Here is a 19,887-nt window from a genome sequence, read left to right on the forward strand (position 1 = left end):
GACTTGGTGTATCTTGTGTCTCACAATTTATAGCAGGTAATGTTTGAATTGCAGTAGATGTTTATGGTAATTACTCTTTTTGGAAGGCAAATTTGGAAGTCTCATTATTTCTCCTAAACCTCTGCCCGAGATAATAAGTGCTCTCCTTGACACTGTTTTCAGCTTTGAACATCGTGCTACTTCTTTTACTTGAGTAGCACTTGTCACTTGTTTGTCTTGCGGTCAGACAGAGAAGATATATATGCTATACTAAGAAATTAAAACTCATTTTTAATCCATGCCTTTATGTCTCATTGACCAGAACTTGATAAATAATTGGAAAAAAGTGCAGAAATTTATCAGATATACCCCTGGTATCTGCTGTGTGTCCACACAGCACTTTAAGAACATTTCTTTTTAAACGTATAACACTCTTTATAGATGAATAAATCATTTTGCTATCATAATAAAAAAGATGATTTAGTGTGTACACTCTGTCTGGCAGGTTTATAGCTTTAACTTGTCTTAGCAATTCTTTATAGCCACGCTTCTTCTGTGTAAGTGTTTCCAGGGTCTCGTCTGCTCATTAAGGAACATGGTTCTGCACTACACAGATGTGTACAAGCACCCAGGCAGTGTTGTGCTCAGTGCCATCACAGAAAGGCCCACATGAATTCAGTCAGCTGTGTTCTTGGATCAGCTGGTTAGAAGACAGGCACAGAAAGCAAGTGAAGCAGACTTGGAAAATAGCTCTGAGCTTAGAGAATATGCAATGCAGCATGCATGGGTGCCAGGGTGGAAAGCAGGCAGGCAACAGCTACTGGCATGTTAGCACCAGAGTGTCACAAGACCACAGCTAGATTGTCTTTGATTCAAACTCTAAACAATTTGTGAGTCATGACTGCTTCTAAGATCATCACAGGCAAAAGTCTCATTAATAGTGACGGGACTTTGAAGCAAGGTTTTACATTAAAGTTTTATTTGCTGCCATTGTTTATGAGCGGAGATTATCCCTGTCTCAAAGAGAAGACATTTCCCATCACAACAGACTGTTACACAGTAATAATTTGTGGCACCATCAAACGGGCTCATCAGTTTTGTTAAAACTTTGATGAAATGAACTTCAGTAGCAACATTTTTCTTCCTTTGGCAGTGAATTAGGGCTGCCTCAAAGAAAATATCCACTCATGACTATTTATTGTATTTTATTGTATCCAGTCTTTTGAAATGCAAATGATTAAGCTTCTGATCTCAAATCTTGTTTGGAAAGAGTTTATTGAAAATAAACATGGCGATGTTTATTTTTATCCCATCTGATCCTGAGCAGAATGAGTTGGTATAGAGAAGAAATCAGCGATTAACTAAGCCATAACCTCTAAGGAAAACTGGAATAATAGAATAATATAAAAGACTTATAATCCAAACATTTCTTACCTTGAGTTCTGCTCTAAATTACCCGACATATGCGCAAGTTGTTTGAAAGATTAACAGTTTGAAGCAATTTTCCAGGTGCTTGACATTTTCAAAAAAAGATATTACTGTCTGAAAGTGTTCTTTAAAGGGGAAACATTTCCACTGGCACACCACTGCTACATTAGGAAGACATAAAGTGGTAGATTTATGTTTTAACAAGCCACTTTACATCCTAAAACTCTTCTTACCACAGATGGACCTTCACCCCTGAGACAAGAATGTCTAAACATTCCGTGTGTACATGTCTGAACACACAAACACTGTCATGCACAATATGCATGCGAAACCACACATCCAGATGGTCACAGACCTCTTGGGACTTTCAATTTCATTCTGTCTTTTTGAACAGACCAGAACATTTACTTAATGGGTAAGCTGCCATAGAAAGACACTCAGGATAGAGGAAAAGCGATCACTTACTGCAGATGATCCGGAAAATATTACATTCATTTCTTTCTTTCTGTTTTTGTTTGTTCCCTGTCTGTCTCATTGTCTGTGTTACCTCATGAGAAAGAGAGTACAACATTATGCAAGCATTAACCACTAAAAAATATTCAAAATAAATAAATAAACTGCTGTTTTATTTATAAAACACCTTAATTGCCCTTATGACCTTTCAGGATGAGGCCAGTGTTTAATTTGAGGCGATAACAATCTAAAATGCTTAAAGATAGACATAGCAAGGGAGGAATAAGACATACTCAAAGCTGTAAAACTGTATTAACCTCTCGGTGTTCCTCATCACCTCCTTCCCACCCTGGAGGTGACTGACAGATAGGATCAGCCTGAGCATCAGTCAGGACAGCTCTCTACCTCCTGTCACCCTGGCAAAAACATATGGTCTCCTGCAAACATCCACACTTAGACTGTCCGCCACTCACCATCACTCACAATCACAAGCCAACAATTCTGCATCCTTATACTTATGACTCTCCCACAAACATATGCATCATTCATGCTTCACTGAAACCTTGTTCTCACATGCGTATCTGTCTCCATCGTCTCTCTGTTAACACAACGTGGGCTCTTTTATTCTTACTCGCGTCTTCACACGTCTCTCTGAAACCTCTCTTCTGCTTCTTCACTTTCTCCCTCTGTCTGCTGCTGTGTCACTCTCTTTAATCTGTCACATTCTCGCTTTCTTTCTCACATTCACAACAGCATGCTCAAACAAAAACACTGCACACGCACTTGCAAATAAGCAAAAAGAATTGATACGCACGCTGACAATCCTTTCTGATGTGCCCCCTCTGGAGATGGTGGTTCCGTTGAGTCCCACCAGAGAGGGCAGAGTCTGAGACATCCAGTTGGTCACCATGGCCATGGTGCTGAGAACTGCCCCGATCTTTAGCATAGGAACGCTCATGTTTGCTTCCTGTGGGGCCCTGGCACAAATGGCCCAACAGCCAGCCCTGCCCTGCCCTTCCCTAGACCTCAGCTCCAGTCAACCCCACTCTGCCTCAGACAACCTAGCCAGGGAACCAGCCAGTCAGCTTGTGCCTGAGCCTGAGCAGCAGCACAGCTGGTACAGCACAATTACTAGACCCACACACCACTGTTTCAGTCAAAGGGATGGGCAGAGGCTGGTTAGAGGAGAGCAGCTCACATCCAAAAGCACCACACTGGAGCCTTCCCTCTCAGAGTGACTGCCTTAGCTTCACCCTCTCCCTCCCTCCCCCACATTCTCGCTCTCATCTCTCTCTCCCTCTCTTTCCACCTCTCTCACTTCCTTACTCTCCTCTTAGCTCTCTCCCTCTCTCTCCCCTCCTCTCTTCCTCAAGATGCAGAGCTCCGCATTGGCTGCCTCTCCGTCTCATCCCCTCCCAATCAGCCCTTCCTCTGTTCTTTCCAGCCCTGTTTTGCATGCATGTATCCATTCTTTTTCCTTCCCCTCTCGTTCGCTGACATTTGCCTGTTCTTTTATGACTCACATCTTGATGTGTGCGCGCGTGCACTTATTTCTTAAGCAGAGAGATCTGAGACTGATTTCATAGGACTGATCTGTGCTCTATGTTAAGTGACATGTGAATGCCCAGGGCAACTGAGTGCAATGTTAGGCACAGGAGACCATCCTGCAGTTTCATCATCGTGTTTGTACTAAAGACAGGACTGAGAATGTAGACCGGTGGGTGTTTAGATTAAAAGGTTGGCTAAGGGCTCATCAGTGAATATGGGCAGGTGGTTTGGCAAAGTGGGAGACATGATGTGGGAGAGATGCAGGTGCTCCAACCCACGGCTGCTTCTGACAGCTCATCTTTCATTCTGCTTCATGACATATCCTAAATTAGCCTGTAGCTTGTACTTTTAAAGAATCAATGTCGGAGTGATAAGAAAAGTATCTAATGACACTAACTTCTTGATGCTCACTGTGTTAATTTACTCTGATGTTACGTCGTGTAATTGCAAACATCTGCAAGAGGACTGCTTTTTTTTTCCAACTTGGAATTTTGGCTTAAAGTTATAATAAACCTGCGTTTTCTCACTCATCCTGGTGCTGTGAGATGACCTGCTGAAAAAATGATGCTTAGATTACTTTTCAAGTAGCAGAGTTTTATTGTTGTGATCAAACAGAAGGTAAATCAGTATCAGATAGCTTACCAACTGTTTCTGTCTCATTTTACTGTCATTTCCCTTGGTGAAAGTCTGGTTTGAGCCTGTGTCAGGCCAGACATCCAGCATGTTCTGAAGTCTAGACCGATTTCGTGGAAACATTTTGTCTTTGAGATCATAGCTGCTTGAATTTTCCGCTCACCTCTACAATGGACCAGATGGAGCGGTATGAAAATTGAACCATGTCTCAAGCCTCTGCTCACAGCAATTACTGGAAAGTTATTTGACGACTGGCCGTGTCATTTTATGCCCTAAATGATGACAGAATGGCTTGCTCAGGCAAAATGGCCAGGTCATCCCCTTTTCTTGCCTTCTTCCTGGTCTGCTGACTTATTCATTTTGTCTGCCATGGCTGGGCTCCCTTTCTCAAGCAGTCACATTGGATGAATGATATGGGCTCTTCTGTGTGGGGTGTACAGTGAAGTGATAATCAGAAGAGACAGCTTTCTGAGCCCCATCCAAAACACGTCAGCCATCCTCAACTCACCTGCTATTGCCTAAGTCGTGCTTGTTTGTGCCCTACATGTGGCAACACTGACCCCTTGTGGTAGCCAGTGGAATTGTAAACAAGAGCCGTCAACATACAGCAGGTGATGGCCACTGCCTGTCGTTGTTATTGAGCAACACGGAATTTGTTGGCAGGTAGCTGTCACCTTATGAAAATTCTTCAAGGAGATATGAGGGTGAATGTGGCAGCACAGTTTAGAGTCACACTTTTCCATGTCTAACAGAGGTTTTAGTGAGAAAGGTAAAATGTAATGTGCATGATAGCACACGCACGCATTCACACGTGACCGCGCGCACATACACGTACATGCTTTCACCTGTTTCTTAAAAAGGTTATTCTAATGGAGCCCACGGGCATTTTAAAAATATACTCTTGTATTCATCTTTCATTATTAAATTAATAATATAACAGTTTGCTTCTTTTATGTTTTCTAACAAACCAGTTATATCTGTATATTTATCTCTGGATTATAATGTGCATATACAGGTCTCTAATGTAATTATATTTTTTAGAGCTGAGTCTTTTTGATTAGTTTCATTTTATTTCAGAAGGTTTTGTTCACATATGGAGGTTGAGGGAAGCAATATTTTACAAATTCCCTTACTGTTTGCTTCCTTGAACACATCATCTGTAAAGCATGCAGTATTGATCATATTCACAGGGTGGCAGCAAAGATTTAAGTATAGATACAGACATCTCTGAGTCTTTATTCCGTAATCAAATGAGCCAATCTTCTCAGGTTTCTCAAAGAAAAGCTGGTAACAAAGAAAGATGCCTGAGCGAAAAGGAAATTTAGGATGATGCTTAATATAGATATAGATATAGAGATCAAACATTCAATGTGCAGATGTGGCAACTAGAAGAAGTAAAATATATTTCACTTTGATTCGAAGAAAAAATCTATTTATTTGTTTTGTTCTTATTTTGTTTTTGCTTGTTTTTTTTTTTTTTTTTTCCTTTTGTTTTTTTGTTTTTTTGTGGCTCCAATTTGTGCAGTTTGGCTGCTGAATAAGAGTTCAATAATGCATTATGCAATAGCAAGATAGCACAGAAAATGCTGAGAAAGTAAAAACACACACATTACTCTACACTTCCAAGGATGTTTTGACAGATTGCTGTTCCTAGCCCCTACTCAACAATTTCCATCATCAGAAAGACTGGCATCATGCCAATCTAAAGTAAAAACAAACTCTTATCCCCTCCTGTGAATGAAAATAAGGCAATACAGCTTCCGTTTTTCCACTATGTCATACTCAAAATTTCACAAAACATAAAAGGACATACACAGATAAAAGTAGTTATAATTTGTCTTTTTTTTTAATCACAGACGCATCTTTGCATCAAGCTCAAGCTCTGAACTTTCTATTTTCAGATCTCAAAATAAACCAAATTGGTATCATTTAGGTCAGTTCAAAGAAAACTGTTATTTCCATCAGCTGTAATTTATATTTGGCAGCATGGCTCTCGTCTGCAACCAGCAGAATGAGAAATGTGGCATTAGGTACGTCAGATATGCCATAAAAGTTGGAGCTGTGGTGGTGGGTGGGCTGCAGAGTGGCCTGCAAATGCAGTAATGGTGAGAAGGCTAAAGCAACCTAAAGACCATGTCCTTTCTGAGATTTGCCAATTAGATGAGTAGAAGGGTATCAACTGAGCCTTCCGCTGGTGTAGGCTGACACAGGTCTATGGCTGAGCTGGATTTAATGGCCTGCCTGAACTATTGCTATGCTCAATTAAATAAAATGACCAGAGTTTTGATATAACCATCTACAGTCAGCAGCCATGAAGTATTCTGTACTAGTTATGTACTGCTCCAGCATTTAAACAGAGCCCCAGACATTGTCATATAATGTTCTCAGAAGTAATAGTCCAAATAGGTCAAACTAGCCAAAAAATAGTGTAGTCCTGTAAGGTTATTGTGATGGCTGCTTTGGTGTGCAGAACGGTACGACTGAAGTAGATTTGATATACATAACCTCAAACAGAGAAATGATTCATTCTAAGGAGCATATTTTTTTAGATGAAAGATTATGGCTGAATAAAAATGCATCAAGTTTCACATGGGAGGAGTTTTCTTAGCCCTCTATTTTCTACTAGCAGTGTACACAATTATGTATTCTTCAGTCTGATTTTTTTAGTGCCAGTAACAAAACCACATTGATTCCGTGCCTGCTAATTGTGCTGGTTAACAATATTGAAGGAGGCTCATGTAAGATCCAGCCTCATATCTTTTCCCCGACGTTTGACTTTTGCACATTTCTCTTGCTTTTTGAAGCATCACTCAATCAAAGTCCGCTGCTGATAAGTGGTGCTTTAGCGGTTGCTGTATAGATCATGTTTCCACTGAGCTCTTTAAAATTCCTTTCACAGACTATGGGTCATATGCCATCTTTTGTGACTAGATGGACTAAATAAATGATGGCAAAAATGGGCGATGAGGACAATCTGTTATACTTCAAAGAATTCCAGCCTCTGCCAATCAACTGTCTAATCACAAAGTCTGTTGGCGGAACAAGCTTTTATTAAATATTAGCCAGAGAGGAAGTCAGCCATTTAACCTGTATTAATTTAATCCTTTTTGATTAATTTTCACTGCCATTCCATTCCATATCATTTTGACTCGAATAATTGGCCAGCATAATTTTCTGCATAACTCTGCTGTGTCATTGTCTGCAGTTTTTTGTCCCTCCCTTTTGTACTTCTTCACTGTAAATGTTATATAGCCTCTAAGAACCCTCACTGTCTCCCTTTTGTTTCTCTTTGCTTTTTGGGCAATGAGAAAAGATGCACATGATGTTTAACTCTTGTTCTGGCAATACATACATTACTGTGGAGGGATGCATGTTGCGAAGCTTTGCAGCACAGTCACACCAACATGGCCTTGTGTTGTTATTATAAACATCTAAAAAAAGGCCATTCTGCTCTTGCCTGTGGGTGTGGATATAAAGGGCATTTTTAATCAGTTCAAATGGTGAAGCTGCCCTCCAACTACAGAAATGGAAACACTTGTGCACACCCATGGGTGGCAGTAGAGCGCTACAAAGTCCAGAGGCTATAGGGACAAGCTTTGGGTGAGACTACAATACTAGGGAACAGAAAGCACCAAGCACAAGCAACATTGTCACCAAGCATAAATACACAGCCAGCTACAGATTCACAGCTAAAACACAGAACCAAATTACACCTCAGCTAATTACACAGACCTCTATCATCATGATGCAGAACTGTTATGACTGAAGTAGCAAGGCTTCGCAGAAATAAAGCCCCCGCCTGAGCGCTGAACGATAGCGGAGTCATCTGGCTCTAAGAATACTGGCTATTTTTCTGAGTCATAATTCATTAATTAGCTGATGGACACGGAGGCCCACTTCCTTCTAAATGTATCAAGATCAAAATCAGCTTAAACAAAGTGTGACCTCATTACCATGGCAACTATTTAAATCCCGTAAATAGGTTGTACCCCAAGGTTCAGGCCAACAGACACACTGGTATTTGCAACATGGAATGATTAATCTATTAATTGCTCCTGCAGGCCTCTGATTAAGGAAATTCATCTGGCGTTTTACATTTTACAGTAGTGACAGAGACCATGTGAGGACTGTATACACAATTCAAGACTTGCGTGCATAAAGTACAGAGGACACGCCCTTTTCTGAAGAATATGGTCAATAATTCAAGTAGTGAACAATCATCTGACCGCAGAGATGACTGACGATGATGAGTATGAATAATGACAGGATATATGACGCTTGCATTCAGACCTTGCATGGGAGTCTGTTAATCTTGAACTTGCATCAGGGTAACTTTTAAGCTTAATTAATCTGATGACAATTAGGTAACCTTAGGTACATACTGCCCGTGAGAGCTACAGTACAGCCCATTTGTTATGTTCCTCCTACGTTTCGATTTAAGTGTGGGTGTGTTCACATATGCATGCCGAGTTTTGCCTGTGTATGTCAAGGCTTTTTCACATTTGTGTCCACTTCCATGAGCAACAGCACTTTTTCTCCACTGAGCTGTGAATTTTTCTGCATTACCCTTTTATGGTGCTTGCGTGACAGTCCTGGTTAAGCTGTGCAATGCGGGTTAAAGTAAAATAAAACAAGGAACGTGACAGCATTAGCGTCAGGCTAAAAGCGCTTAGCTAAAATAAAAGTCATGAACAGGTGAGAATTTGTTCTTCTCACCTGTGGTGTAGGAATATGTAGTAAAGGAAATTAATTTGGTTAGTGTGTCTGCATGGCTATATTGACACCAACACAATACCTTACTGCTGAGCTTATTTACTGTCTTTACAATATAGCCCATAAATCCCATCTAATCAAATCACAATGAAAGCAAGAAGATCCATCCACAGACAAAGCAAGACTGAAGATTGAATACACATATCAGGCTCCTGAACCTCTAATATTCTCGACTGAGCTCACAGAATGGTCAAACTTACAGTAAGATTTCAAGAACTATTGTGCAGAGAGTGAGTAAAGCATTTAAATCCAAGCCAAACTCGCAGACAGTATTTCTCTTTTACCCAGCACACATGACATGAAAAAAAAACAATCTTGTATAATATACCGGGTAGCTTTCTGAATATACTGCTGGAACATGCATTCAAATTTATTCACAGAAGAACTGATTGCTCCTGATTGCTCCCTTGATTACAATCCTAACTGTCTATGGGGGGTTGTACAGTATTATTTGTAGGATACGATAAGCTGTATGTGTTTGGTTGAATCTTAGATAGCTCAATCAGGCACAAGCAGGGTGCCACATTTTGCTTTGGGCTTGGAAAAAGAAAAGCCTTGATCAAACCAATACACAAGGACTACATGTGGCAATCAGCAGCAATGCATTCTGCAGCCCAGCATGGCTCTATGTTCTGCTCCTTCTCGTGCCCTCATCACCAGCTGAATGTGACTCAGTGCAGCCCTTCCTGAGGCTTGATACGCCCAGTTAAATTGCCCCCCTCCCCACCCAGACACACACACAGAGCCACTGCACATATGTAGATGCGTGCAGACATGCATTGACACTTACAGATACTGTAATACTGTAGTCATTTTCTGGATATGTGACCTGTTTACCAATGTCCCACACACCAGACCAACAGCAGAGCCCATGCCACATATTGACCTTTTCTCCCAGCTAATCATTGATTCTCTGTAACATAGCGAAAGCTATTACTGTAAATGGAGTAATTACTGACAGCAATTTGGAAGTCTTCTTCACAACAGAAAGGTAACAAAAGCTCAAAGAAATCCTCCTAATTGAGACAGCCCCCCCATAGCTACCTGCCTCTTCAAAACAGCCTTTACTGAACTTACAAAATGATTTTTTTCATCCAGATTTTAACTTGTCTTATTCCGAGTGTTAGAAACCCTCAGATATTGAATCACTTTAAGACATTTCAGTTGATAAAATACATGTAATTGACATAACATTTACAAATCTCTATATACAATTTTGCTGTTTAGTCTTAAGAGCATTTTCAAATCTGCTTTAGCATGCAGCATAAGTGCTATTCCACCATCTTATCACTTTACTTTCAAACTGCTTTGTTTCATTAATGTTCTGTTCATGTGTGTTTGCAGTAGAGCTGGTAGCTATTCTTAGATAGCATGTATCTAGTACCTTGTTAGATGACCAAAGAGACAGCCAGTGGACAAAGTGGCTGTGTTTGGTCTTTGTCTGAGTCATTGTTTACAAATGTCACCAAGTCACAAAGTGAAGGTATCACAGTGATTAGCTAAGCACAGTGGTCGGTTACACAAAAGGAAAGTAAGCCAAAGATAAATCTGGAAACAGACAAAAAGGTTATAAAGGAAACTGTGATGCTAATAAGAGGCAGAGAGAAAGACAGCAAGACAAGGAGAAGGGTGTAAGATGTATTTTGAAGCTCCCTGAGGTAATGAATTTACATCTTTGTCGGTTTTCTGCCATGTCTGCAACAGTGAAACTAACAGGACCAGAGAGGAGTGGTGAGGTCTTGCCAATTGTACTTTGGTTTGCTGAGAGATTGCAACAGTCAGATACTAAAAAAAGAAAAAAACATGCTTGACATAGACAAGGAGCAAACAATGACCAGAACCTAACAGCTATGTACCGTATATTAGTAATTAAGGGACAGAACCAGCCTGCAGTCTTGTGTCCAACCTCTTTGTCAGAGCTCACATTGAAGCCTCCATTTGTATCCTCTGTCTTCAGGTCATTAATGCTCACAGAAGCTGTAACATTTAATTAGGGAGACATTATTAGTACAACACAGGCCCAGTGTGCAGCAGAGAGAAATCCCCAAACAGCCCCTAACTGAATATTACATTTACAGCCACATGGAATTATGAGGGTAAAGGTTAGCAGAAACTTGTAGATAAACAAATTAGCTTGTCACTTTATACTTTTTTGAGTTGGGAAGAAAAAGCCTAAAAAAAAAGGCTTATTAGAATAAACAGTCCTGTAATAGCCTGTGTTCTTCCTTTGCCTTCCTCCAACTCCCTGCCGATTTCAGCCATATACTATAATCTGCAGTGTCTGTGCTGCACATCAAAATGAGGAGCCACTGATCCATTCAGTGATTACACAAACAAACAGACAGGAAAATATCAGCAAACTGCAATGCGGTGCAAAAATGAGAAGTTTGTACAAATATTATAAAGCGGTAATATTGTGTGGAGTTAGTCAAGTGTGAGATGAGAAGATTGGGTGAGTTAAGTGAGTGGGGAGGTGATAGTGGGAGGAGGGTGGATAGGCCCTAATGGTAAAGAGTAGTTATAACGTCTTCTGCTATACCACATGGGACATTAGTCTGGATCTCTCAGCAACAGATGTAATGTTTAGCAGTTACAAAGCCGTAAACTAATAACTGTAGTAGCATTTGCTATGTTACTGTCTCTAGTCAGTTCTTCTTCAAACATATGAATTACACTGCAGGATTTATGTGAGTTTGTCTGTGTGCTAAACAAAGACAAGCAGCTTTGTGGATTTGTCTGCAGAAATTCTGTTGATGCAAGATGTTGTACAGCCTGCGTTTCACAATGAAGGCACTGCAAGATCTGCAGTGCAACTCGTGAGCGAATGTCTGCGTTCAGATAAGATAAGAGAAAGGTCATTCTTTGCACTAATATTTCATGCAGCACCAAGCACCACCTTTCTTTGCTAATCAATAACATAATTACTTTCATTGGTGGTCTTTAGGACATGGCAGTCTCCTATACTGCTCGATCCTCATTGGACAAACCATTGTTGACTTTTAGCTGATTGCCATGGGTAAAATGCATTCAAAATAAGATCTACCCTTTAAACAAAGGAGTTTCTAATAACAGGGAAAAGAATTCTGGTGATATTTTTTCTCCTCATAGACTAAATCATTCATTTAAATTTTAACGACACCCGTGCAAGGACCCACATCTGAACAACAACTGAGTGTTTGTGTCATTTTGAAAAGGAAAGACTTATGATTAAAGATGGCCCTTCCGAGATGCAGTCAATAATAATTACATTTTCTAATTTCCTTGATAATTTCCACTTATAAGCAGTTACCAAAATCCAAATCCTTTATGCTTAGATTTTTTTTCCTCATTTTAAATGACCTCTTAATTCATCAAACTATGTATGGGCACAAATCGGTTAGTTTTACTTTGAAAGGAGTCCCACAGTTCACACGTAATACCCTCCTTCTGGGCTGTTTGGAAAAGTTTAGCCCTGATTTTAAGTATGGCAGCTGCAGATATTGATCCTGACATGCCAAGTAGAAAAATGTGGATGACATGTGAGATGTATTCTTCTGTGAAGATACTTGCACCAGCTCATTGCAAGCTGTTACTCTCACTGAGAAGAGTAAGAGATGAGAGCTGGGCCGAGAGGGCCGGTAGCCTGAGGCACTAAGGCGTAAAGAGAGAGACCTCTCCTGAATACCTATTCATCACATCACCATTAGTGTGGCTAAAGCACTCAGCTCTGCTGCTCATACCATATAACAAGAAATACTGCATTAGATCCCATTTCATAGTTTGACATGACTATCACTGCTGCCTGATACACAGCAGTACTTCAACCTGCTTGCTTTTCTCACCTTGTTATGCAACGAGATACAGACATAGTTATCATGCAGCTCATCTACACACACACACACACACACACACACACACACACACACACACACACACACACACACACACACACACACACACACACACACACACACACACACATAAACTCAAAAGTAGACAAACAAGTGTGGACTCTAATCATCATGAGAGCAGGTTTTTATCAGAGCATGGCGCCTTTTTTTCCCTCCTCCAACAAAAATGCCACTCTACATCACATTCTTGTCGCATCTTGTCTGTCAACACTCATCCTGCTGCTTCCTGTGCCTCCCCCTCCCAAGCGACAGGATGCACATGTCATTGTTTTGTCATGGTCATGGCCGTATTGATTAAGCGATGTGAAGCTAATTAAAGACAATCTGCAAAAGAGTGTCGTTGCCAGTGAGGGGAATAAAATCACAATGACAAAGTGGTAGGCCTCTAATTATTATTCTCTTCTCGTTCAAGATGCGAGAGATAAAAACCCTGCAGACACAGTCGTAAGGCTCCCTCTGACTATTTCTCCTTCTGTCCCTGCTCACAATCTGAGTTTTCATTTTCAGTAACTCTACTCTGTCTTTCACTGTCTTTTCAGTTTCTCTCTTTCTCTTTCTATCACACACTCACTTACCAGCCATGCTGCCCTGCTCGGCTACTCCACTGGGCACTAATTCAAACTCAGTTCACATCCTTTCACTTTGTACTGATACTGCCCACCAAACCTGATCAACACAGCAGCTTTAGTTCACAGCATCTGTCCACAGTGTGTGTGCCTGTGTGGCAAAAACGTATGCATGCACACTATATGGTCTCGGTTATAGTGGATTAGCTTTTGGAACTACACTTTTTCCTACACACACACACACACACACACACACACACACACACACACACACACACACACACACACACACACACACACACACACACACACACACACAGAGTAGCTTTAATATAATTTAGATGCAATATGCATACGCATTTCCAAGAGTATTGCTAAGGGACAAGAGGGGGGAAAGGATGCTTTCTTTTCAGTACTTGAAGTACATTTTGTCCTTTGTGCAGGATATCTTCGTGTTTCTGAGACTGCCATTTTTTTTTTTTAAATAATAATAATAATAATAATAATGGATTGGATTTATATAGCGCTTTTCAAGGCACCCAAAGAAAAAGATGAAAACATTTTTGTTATGAAAAGTTGCTTTGCTCTAACAGGCTTATCTAAACCTGAGCTTTCTAATCTAGCATTGTGTTATCCATGACCCTACTTATTTCAGGACATTCAGCAGTGTCATGAAATAAACCAATGTCCTGTGCATATCATAGTTCTTGGTTAATATATATTCATGTGTTGGTTTTTAGCTGCATCATGGTCTCTACTTCCAGATGTTGCATTCACATCCAGTACTGCGCACTAATGTGTCCATGTATGTTTTATAGAGTTGGAGAAATCCTGGGGGTTTAGGCTCAGCTATCATAATGTAATGCAAGCTGGAGTTCCTTCCACTGGATCATCTTGTTATCGCCCCCTCTCTGGCATGTAGTGTCTTTATCAAAGGACCTTTCTACCTTGCTCACCGTGGGGCTGCAAAGAGCAGCATTGCCAGCCTGCTTGATATGCAGCAGTGTCTGGTCGCTGCTGGGCTCCCACGCCTCCCTGACTGGAGCCTTTAAGCCTTGGCGCAGTCAGAGAAAGTGAGTCTCCCTCATCAATGGCCCTACTGAGTGGCTGTGACAGTGCCACTTGGAAAACACATCGATTAAATGGTTCCTCTTGCCTTCTACTTCCTCCTCTACTGTGCTGTATAGCTCTCATCCTTCATTACCCAAAATGATCACCCTGCAATTGAGTTAGCTTTCAACATGGGAGGCAATGCTGTCACAGTCACACATGGCGGCGAGCAGACGATTCGATGGAACAAAGGTAGCAGGGATCACGAGAAGTAGAAGCAGGAAGAGATGAAAAACTGAGGAGATGAAAGGGAAATGAGAGAGAAGACGAAGGATAGCACAGTTTGAGCAATTCAACCAACATTTACTCTGTCACTTGTTTATCACCCCTCATTTAGTGTCAGTTACTGCTACAGCTCTCTGCTTCATACGATGGATGTCAGCAATTAACTAGGACGTTGAAAAGGAAAACAAAATCCACGACTGAGAATCTGACGTGAAAACCAACCGCTTTTAAAAGAAACAAGTTTGTATGTTGCCTAACGATATGAGCGAGCAGGTAGAGGCACAATCTGTGACTGGTGTTTTTGAATGCACAACGCTCCTTGATGTGTTTCTTCCAATAAAAGTGAAGAAATGTAAAGAGCAACGTTCAAGTAGCAGCTTGCCCAATCTGCTCAGTCTTATGAAAGCTTTTGTATCAGAGCGGGAAGAGGAGCTCTAGGCGCAACAGCCATATTTATATTCCAATCTTCTACACAGAAACCCACATTGCCAGGCTCATAAAAGATTCATCGAGCAGGGGAAAGCAAGGTCGTACAGAGAGCTGGTCAGGAGGTGCCTACTGCAATGCAAAAAAATAAATAATTTTTTTTTAAAAAGAGCCGATTGGCACACACAAACCCACACTCACGTACACCCCAAAACACTGGGTCACTCCCATAGTGACTGTTACTAGGGCTACATGTGTTGTTATCCTTATTACAGGCAGCTGTGTGTTCAGCACTGACCAAATGATCAAGCACGTCTGTGCACTAATTAGCATCTGTCACTTAGACCATGCACTTCAGCAGCCTTAATAGCTTTAGCCACGTTTGTTTGAATCGATTCTGTGAATTGTCTGGCTCTTTGTCTACTGTGGATCCGATTGCTGACATGCTTGGAAACTAGAGCACAAAGGCGAGAGAGAAAAGGAGACAAAGACAATGTGTATTTGCGAGAAGAAAGAGTGTGCGTAGAGGTGCATGTGTGTCTGTGCTGGGTGTTGTCAGAGAAATGTCACTCTTGCTTAGAGTCACAGACATAAACCTCTGGGAGTCCTGCACCCTCGAGCACACTCACACAGAAGGAAAGAGAGAAAGTGGGGTAGAGAATGCGATATAGGGATGATATTCATCCCACCAGTCAAGCCGATGCTTCTATACTCTGTCGACAGGAAGCATACAAATAACATCCTATGCGTTATATTAGCAGCCAGAATGTTTTGAGAAATTATTTATGCATGAGTCAAACATTGTAAATGCTATAGAAGAGAGATCAGGAGTCAAGGAGGGGGACATAATTTCAAAATATTTTTTAGGTCTCCTGTATGATTTTTTTTTTTTAATCATCCAGTTATTGCTGGTTAAATGTCAGGTTAACCAACCATTTATGTAGAAATGACAAAGCTAAGCTTTCTAATAGTGATTGCAATCTGTCCTCCAGTCAGACAGCTTGGTCCATGTGAATTCTAATGGTTGTTATACGACAGCAGGCTGCTGGATTTTCAACACGACAGAAAACAGCAATAGAGGTCATTTAGGGCCCACACATGCCTTGAGCAAATGTAGTGGACAGTTTGTGACTCGGAATGAGTAAGCGGTCATTTAAAGTGAAACTAAACTGTAATGTTCTATTTGATGCTGGCAAGCCCCTTTTCAAGTAATATTTAAATGTCTGCCAAGTGTGTTGAAGGTTTTACAAAACCTATTTTTTGGTTTGGCAATTGCAAAAGCAAACAAAACAAACACATAACCTATGTAAAAAGGTTATTCCATATGAAGAGGTATGGCCAAGCTTGTGCTAGCTCTACCTCTGGAGGCAATCATGACAGGGAGGCAGTATTAGTCTGAGAGTCAGGCCACTGACCTCACATGCTTCTCTACTCAGCAGTGCACCCGTTAACCAATTACCATGCAGACCACTGCCTGCCTGTGAGGCTCATCCAAGGCACCGCAGTAGTAAAATCAGCTACCCGTTTCACTTTGTCATTGAGACACACCTCAAATAAACTCCCCAGCATCATCAGAACCTAAGTCACCCAGGAGTGAGTTGCGAACAAAGTGATGAAGAGCAGGTAAATCATCATTAAGAACTCAAAAAGCACAATAACCTTCCTTTATCTGTCCCTGCACAGTACTACTTGATCTAAATATAACCGGCATCATTCACAGCTGTCCCAACTTTCAACTTTAATTTTACAACTCATTTGCTCATAGTGGGGTCATCTAATTGCTGGGGTTTTTTATTGTGGGGTCTTTACCTTACAATGGAAACTGAGTCAAACTGAATTTAAGTTTTTTAAAAAAAAAAAAAGTCTTACAGCAAAAAAAATAACCTCTTCAAGTCCTGATTTCCGTTCTTAGTCGTGAATCCATACAGTGTCGGTGCTTGTGAAGATTATTTGTCCCTGCAAACGCGATCACACACACATAAAAACGCCTCTGATGATTAAGCAGCAGGCTACATGAAAGCACATCAAACATTAAGATGAGGGAGTGAACAGTGGACAGCACAAAGGCTCGATAGCTCTCAGTGCATCAGCCCCTTTCTTAAGCAGTATCTCTTTTATAAAACAAATCTCTCACACAATGTGGTATCATTATCGTGCCCTAATTCAGGCCCTACCCTAATCAGTCATGACACAAGCACATACTACTCAATCTCTCCAAGCAGCAGTGAATCAGATATAACGCAACCTCATTATCTGTGGCTGATTGTGAAGCAGCACCTTTGTATATTGATGGGGAGCGCATGAAAGTGGATGCACAGAGGCTAATATAACCCTGCCTGCTCACTTACTCACCCACATCATGCTAAACATGATTGCTTCTGAGTCACAGGCAACACAGGTATTAGTTCACATAGGTAATTATGTGGTGTTTTATTCAAGAAACAGATGAAATTTACAGTAAACTTACATATTGTTGCCATGTAACGCAAAATATGTCTTTAAAACCACATTTTTTAGCAGTGAGTCAATTGACTCATCAGTTATGTGTAAGCTACACCAATACTATGTAATGCTCTTGGCGTATGAAGATATATCTTTGTTGCTGCTTGACCTTCTAATTACATGGGCTTGTGTGGTCATGCAGTGTTAATAATTCGTTCAAGCTCTGGAGCTGTCTAGTCCAGCAAGGTGATTTTATCAGCTGTGTCTTTGCCTCTCGCTGGCAGATTTACACCCATGCTCCTGCAGCTTTTCATTTGTTTAATTCTCTAGTTGGAGGTTATGATGCGGCTTGGCAGAGCACACTCAGTCCAGCGTGCTACTTAGTGTCCTTCTTCCTGGAAAACATAGATTCACATCTCTATTCTTAGAACATTATCCAGCTACACGTCTGTTTTCTCAACATTTATATAAACCTTTGCCTAGTGGGTTCTCTGATAATAATGGCAGTGGGAGAATTTCTATAAAGAAATATTTCTGACATACAATTTTTTTCTCTTAGATTTCTACTGTAATAGGCTTTTGGTGTGGAGACGAGGATGAACATTTAACATGGCTCTGTCACGTTCGTGTCTAGGGAAGGGTTTTTATTATGATCATGTAGCTTTGCTCTCATTCAGCTGGCACCAGGCAAAGCCATTTTTTTCCAAAGGGTCAATGCCAGGGTGGTGGATTATTTAAAACTGTCTCATGTGGACATTCGCCAACCAAGCTTTTTGTCCTGTCTGACTCTGAATGAACAAAGGTCTGTCCTTTTTGTCCTCACATGTAGAAGCACTGTAAACAGCTTTACATTAGGTCAGCTTACAGCATTATCGTTACTGTTTTTTGCACTTGTGTTACTAAAAGCATCCAGATTCTCTGACACTTATGCTGCATCGCTAAACTACTGTATAATTAGCTGAATGTAAATAAACGGAATGTTTGTGCCAAATGATGTTTTAAACAGCAGCCTGATTTACAAGTGCTTGTTCTGTTACACTGCTCGCCTTTCAGCTATAAATTGGCCCTGGCTGGGCAAGTTCCTCCTACAATCATGACACCAAACTAGAATGAGGAAACAAAATTTAACAAGGTCTTACAGGGTAGTATTTTCAAATTGGTTGTTTATCATGATCACTGGCGACAGAAGGGATCAAGAAAATTACTGAAGAATCTAGCCAATTGCTTACACAGGCTCCTGTCTCCCTCTTTGAGAACAACAAGGATTTCTCCCCCAATGCACTTTGTGTCTCAACGGCAAAACACCAAAGCAAGTGTTCATTTCCATCAGTCTCAACCACACTATTATCGGCAGGCTTCAAGGTGAGGAATCTTAAACCAATAAAGGCATTTCTCTGGCACTCACTCACTCGTCTGGGATAGAAGCGTTTGTATTTATTTATTTATTTATCAATTTATTTATTTTCCTTGCCCCCAAAGCCTAAGAGAGAAAGTACACGAACCAATCACTACGCCTTAACCAGTAATTGTGCCGCTCTAGAAAATGAAACAAATAAATCATTTGTTTAATTGGAACAAAATACACATTACATCCCCATCAGGCCCCTTGCATGCTTTTTAAAAGAGCTTGATTGTCGAGCAGGAATATAGTATTCTTCTCAAGTCTTTGATTGTAACATTAAAGTTATATCTATTGATGAAGAAGTCACCTTATTATTTATCTTTATTTCAATTCAATAATTCATTATTTTTAATGTATTACATTAGAGTAATTTTCCAAGCTGCAATACATTACACTCCCTATCTTGTTAATGATGAAACAAACAAAGTATACAATACATGCAGTATCACATATTGATGTAAATCCTAGCTCTTGATTGAGTTTACCTGCATTCTGTCATGCGTCACTTGGTGTGCACATTATAGCAAGACATCTGTGCCAAGGTCAAACAGGTGCCCATTTATATCAGTGGCACTAAGGACCCCTGGGCTTTATGGGCACTTAACAAACACACGCAGTGAACGAACAAGTGCATCTGTCTCATTAAAGCTGTCTAAATATTTCATAAAAGCCTGTGTTGAAACTGTGACTGAAGCTTACTGTGGATATGAGCTCTGCTGGAGTGTTATCCCCGTTGCAGTACATATGCAAGAATTCATCAATACTTTATGTTTGCAATGCAATCTTAAGACGATGGGTGGTGTCATATTTTCTTTCAAACCGTTCAATATTTAATGTAAACACTTACAACAAATTGTCCCCCAAAGGCAGCTACTATATAAATCCACTGAAGAAGAGGTTGAGATATAAAACTGTATCATCAGTTACGTTGTCAGGATCACATTTGCAAGTGTTTACCATTTATTGAAGTGCATCTGTGATGCCGTGTGAGTATTTGTTGAACAGAGAAAGT

The 19,887-nt window shown here is 40.6% G+C and overlaps 1 protein-coding gene across 2 annotated transcripts in view; it reads right to left on the minus strand.

Annotated features, from left to right (window-relative positions):
* The window catches only part of olfm2a (olfactomedin 2a), a 41,197-nt gene that overhangs the window by 19,124 nt on the left and 2,186 nt on the right, over positions 1-19,887 (minus strand). Inside the window, exon 1 of one of the 2 annotated variants that reach the window (XM_080906214.1) lies at positions 2,675-3,117. The exons of the other annotated variant lie outside the window; for it this stretch is intronic. Within the exon in view, the coding sequence (XP_080762340.1) occupies positions 2,675-2,818 (144 nt within the window). The 5' untranslated portion in view covers positions 2,819-3,117. Of the gene's footprint in view, positions 1-2,674; positions 3,118-19,887 lie in introns of those variants that run through there. 2 annotated transcript variants of the gene reach the window in all.

Source organism: Rhamphochromis sp. 'chilingali' (genome assembly GCF_963969265.1).
Source record: "Rhamphochromis sp. 'chilingali' genome assembly, chromosome: 15".
NCBI lineage: Eukaryota > Metazoa > Chordata > Actinopteri > Cichliformes > Cichlidae > Rhamphochromis > Rhamphochromis sp. 'chilingali'.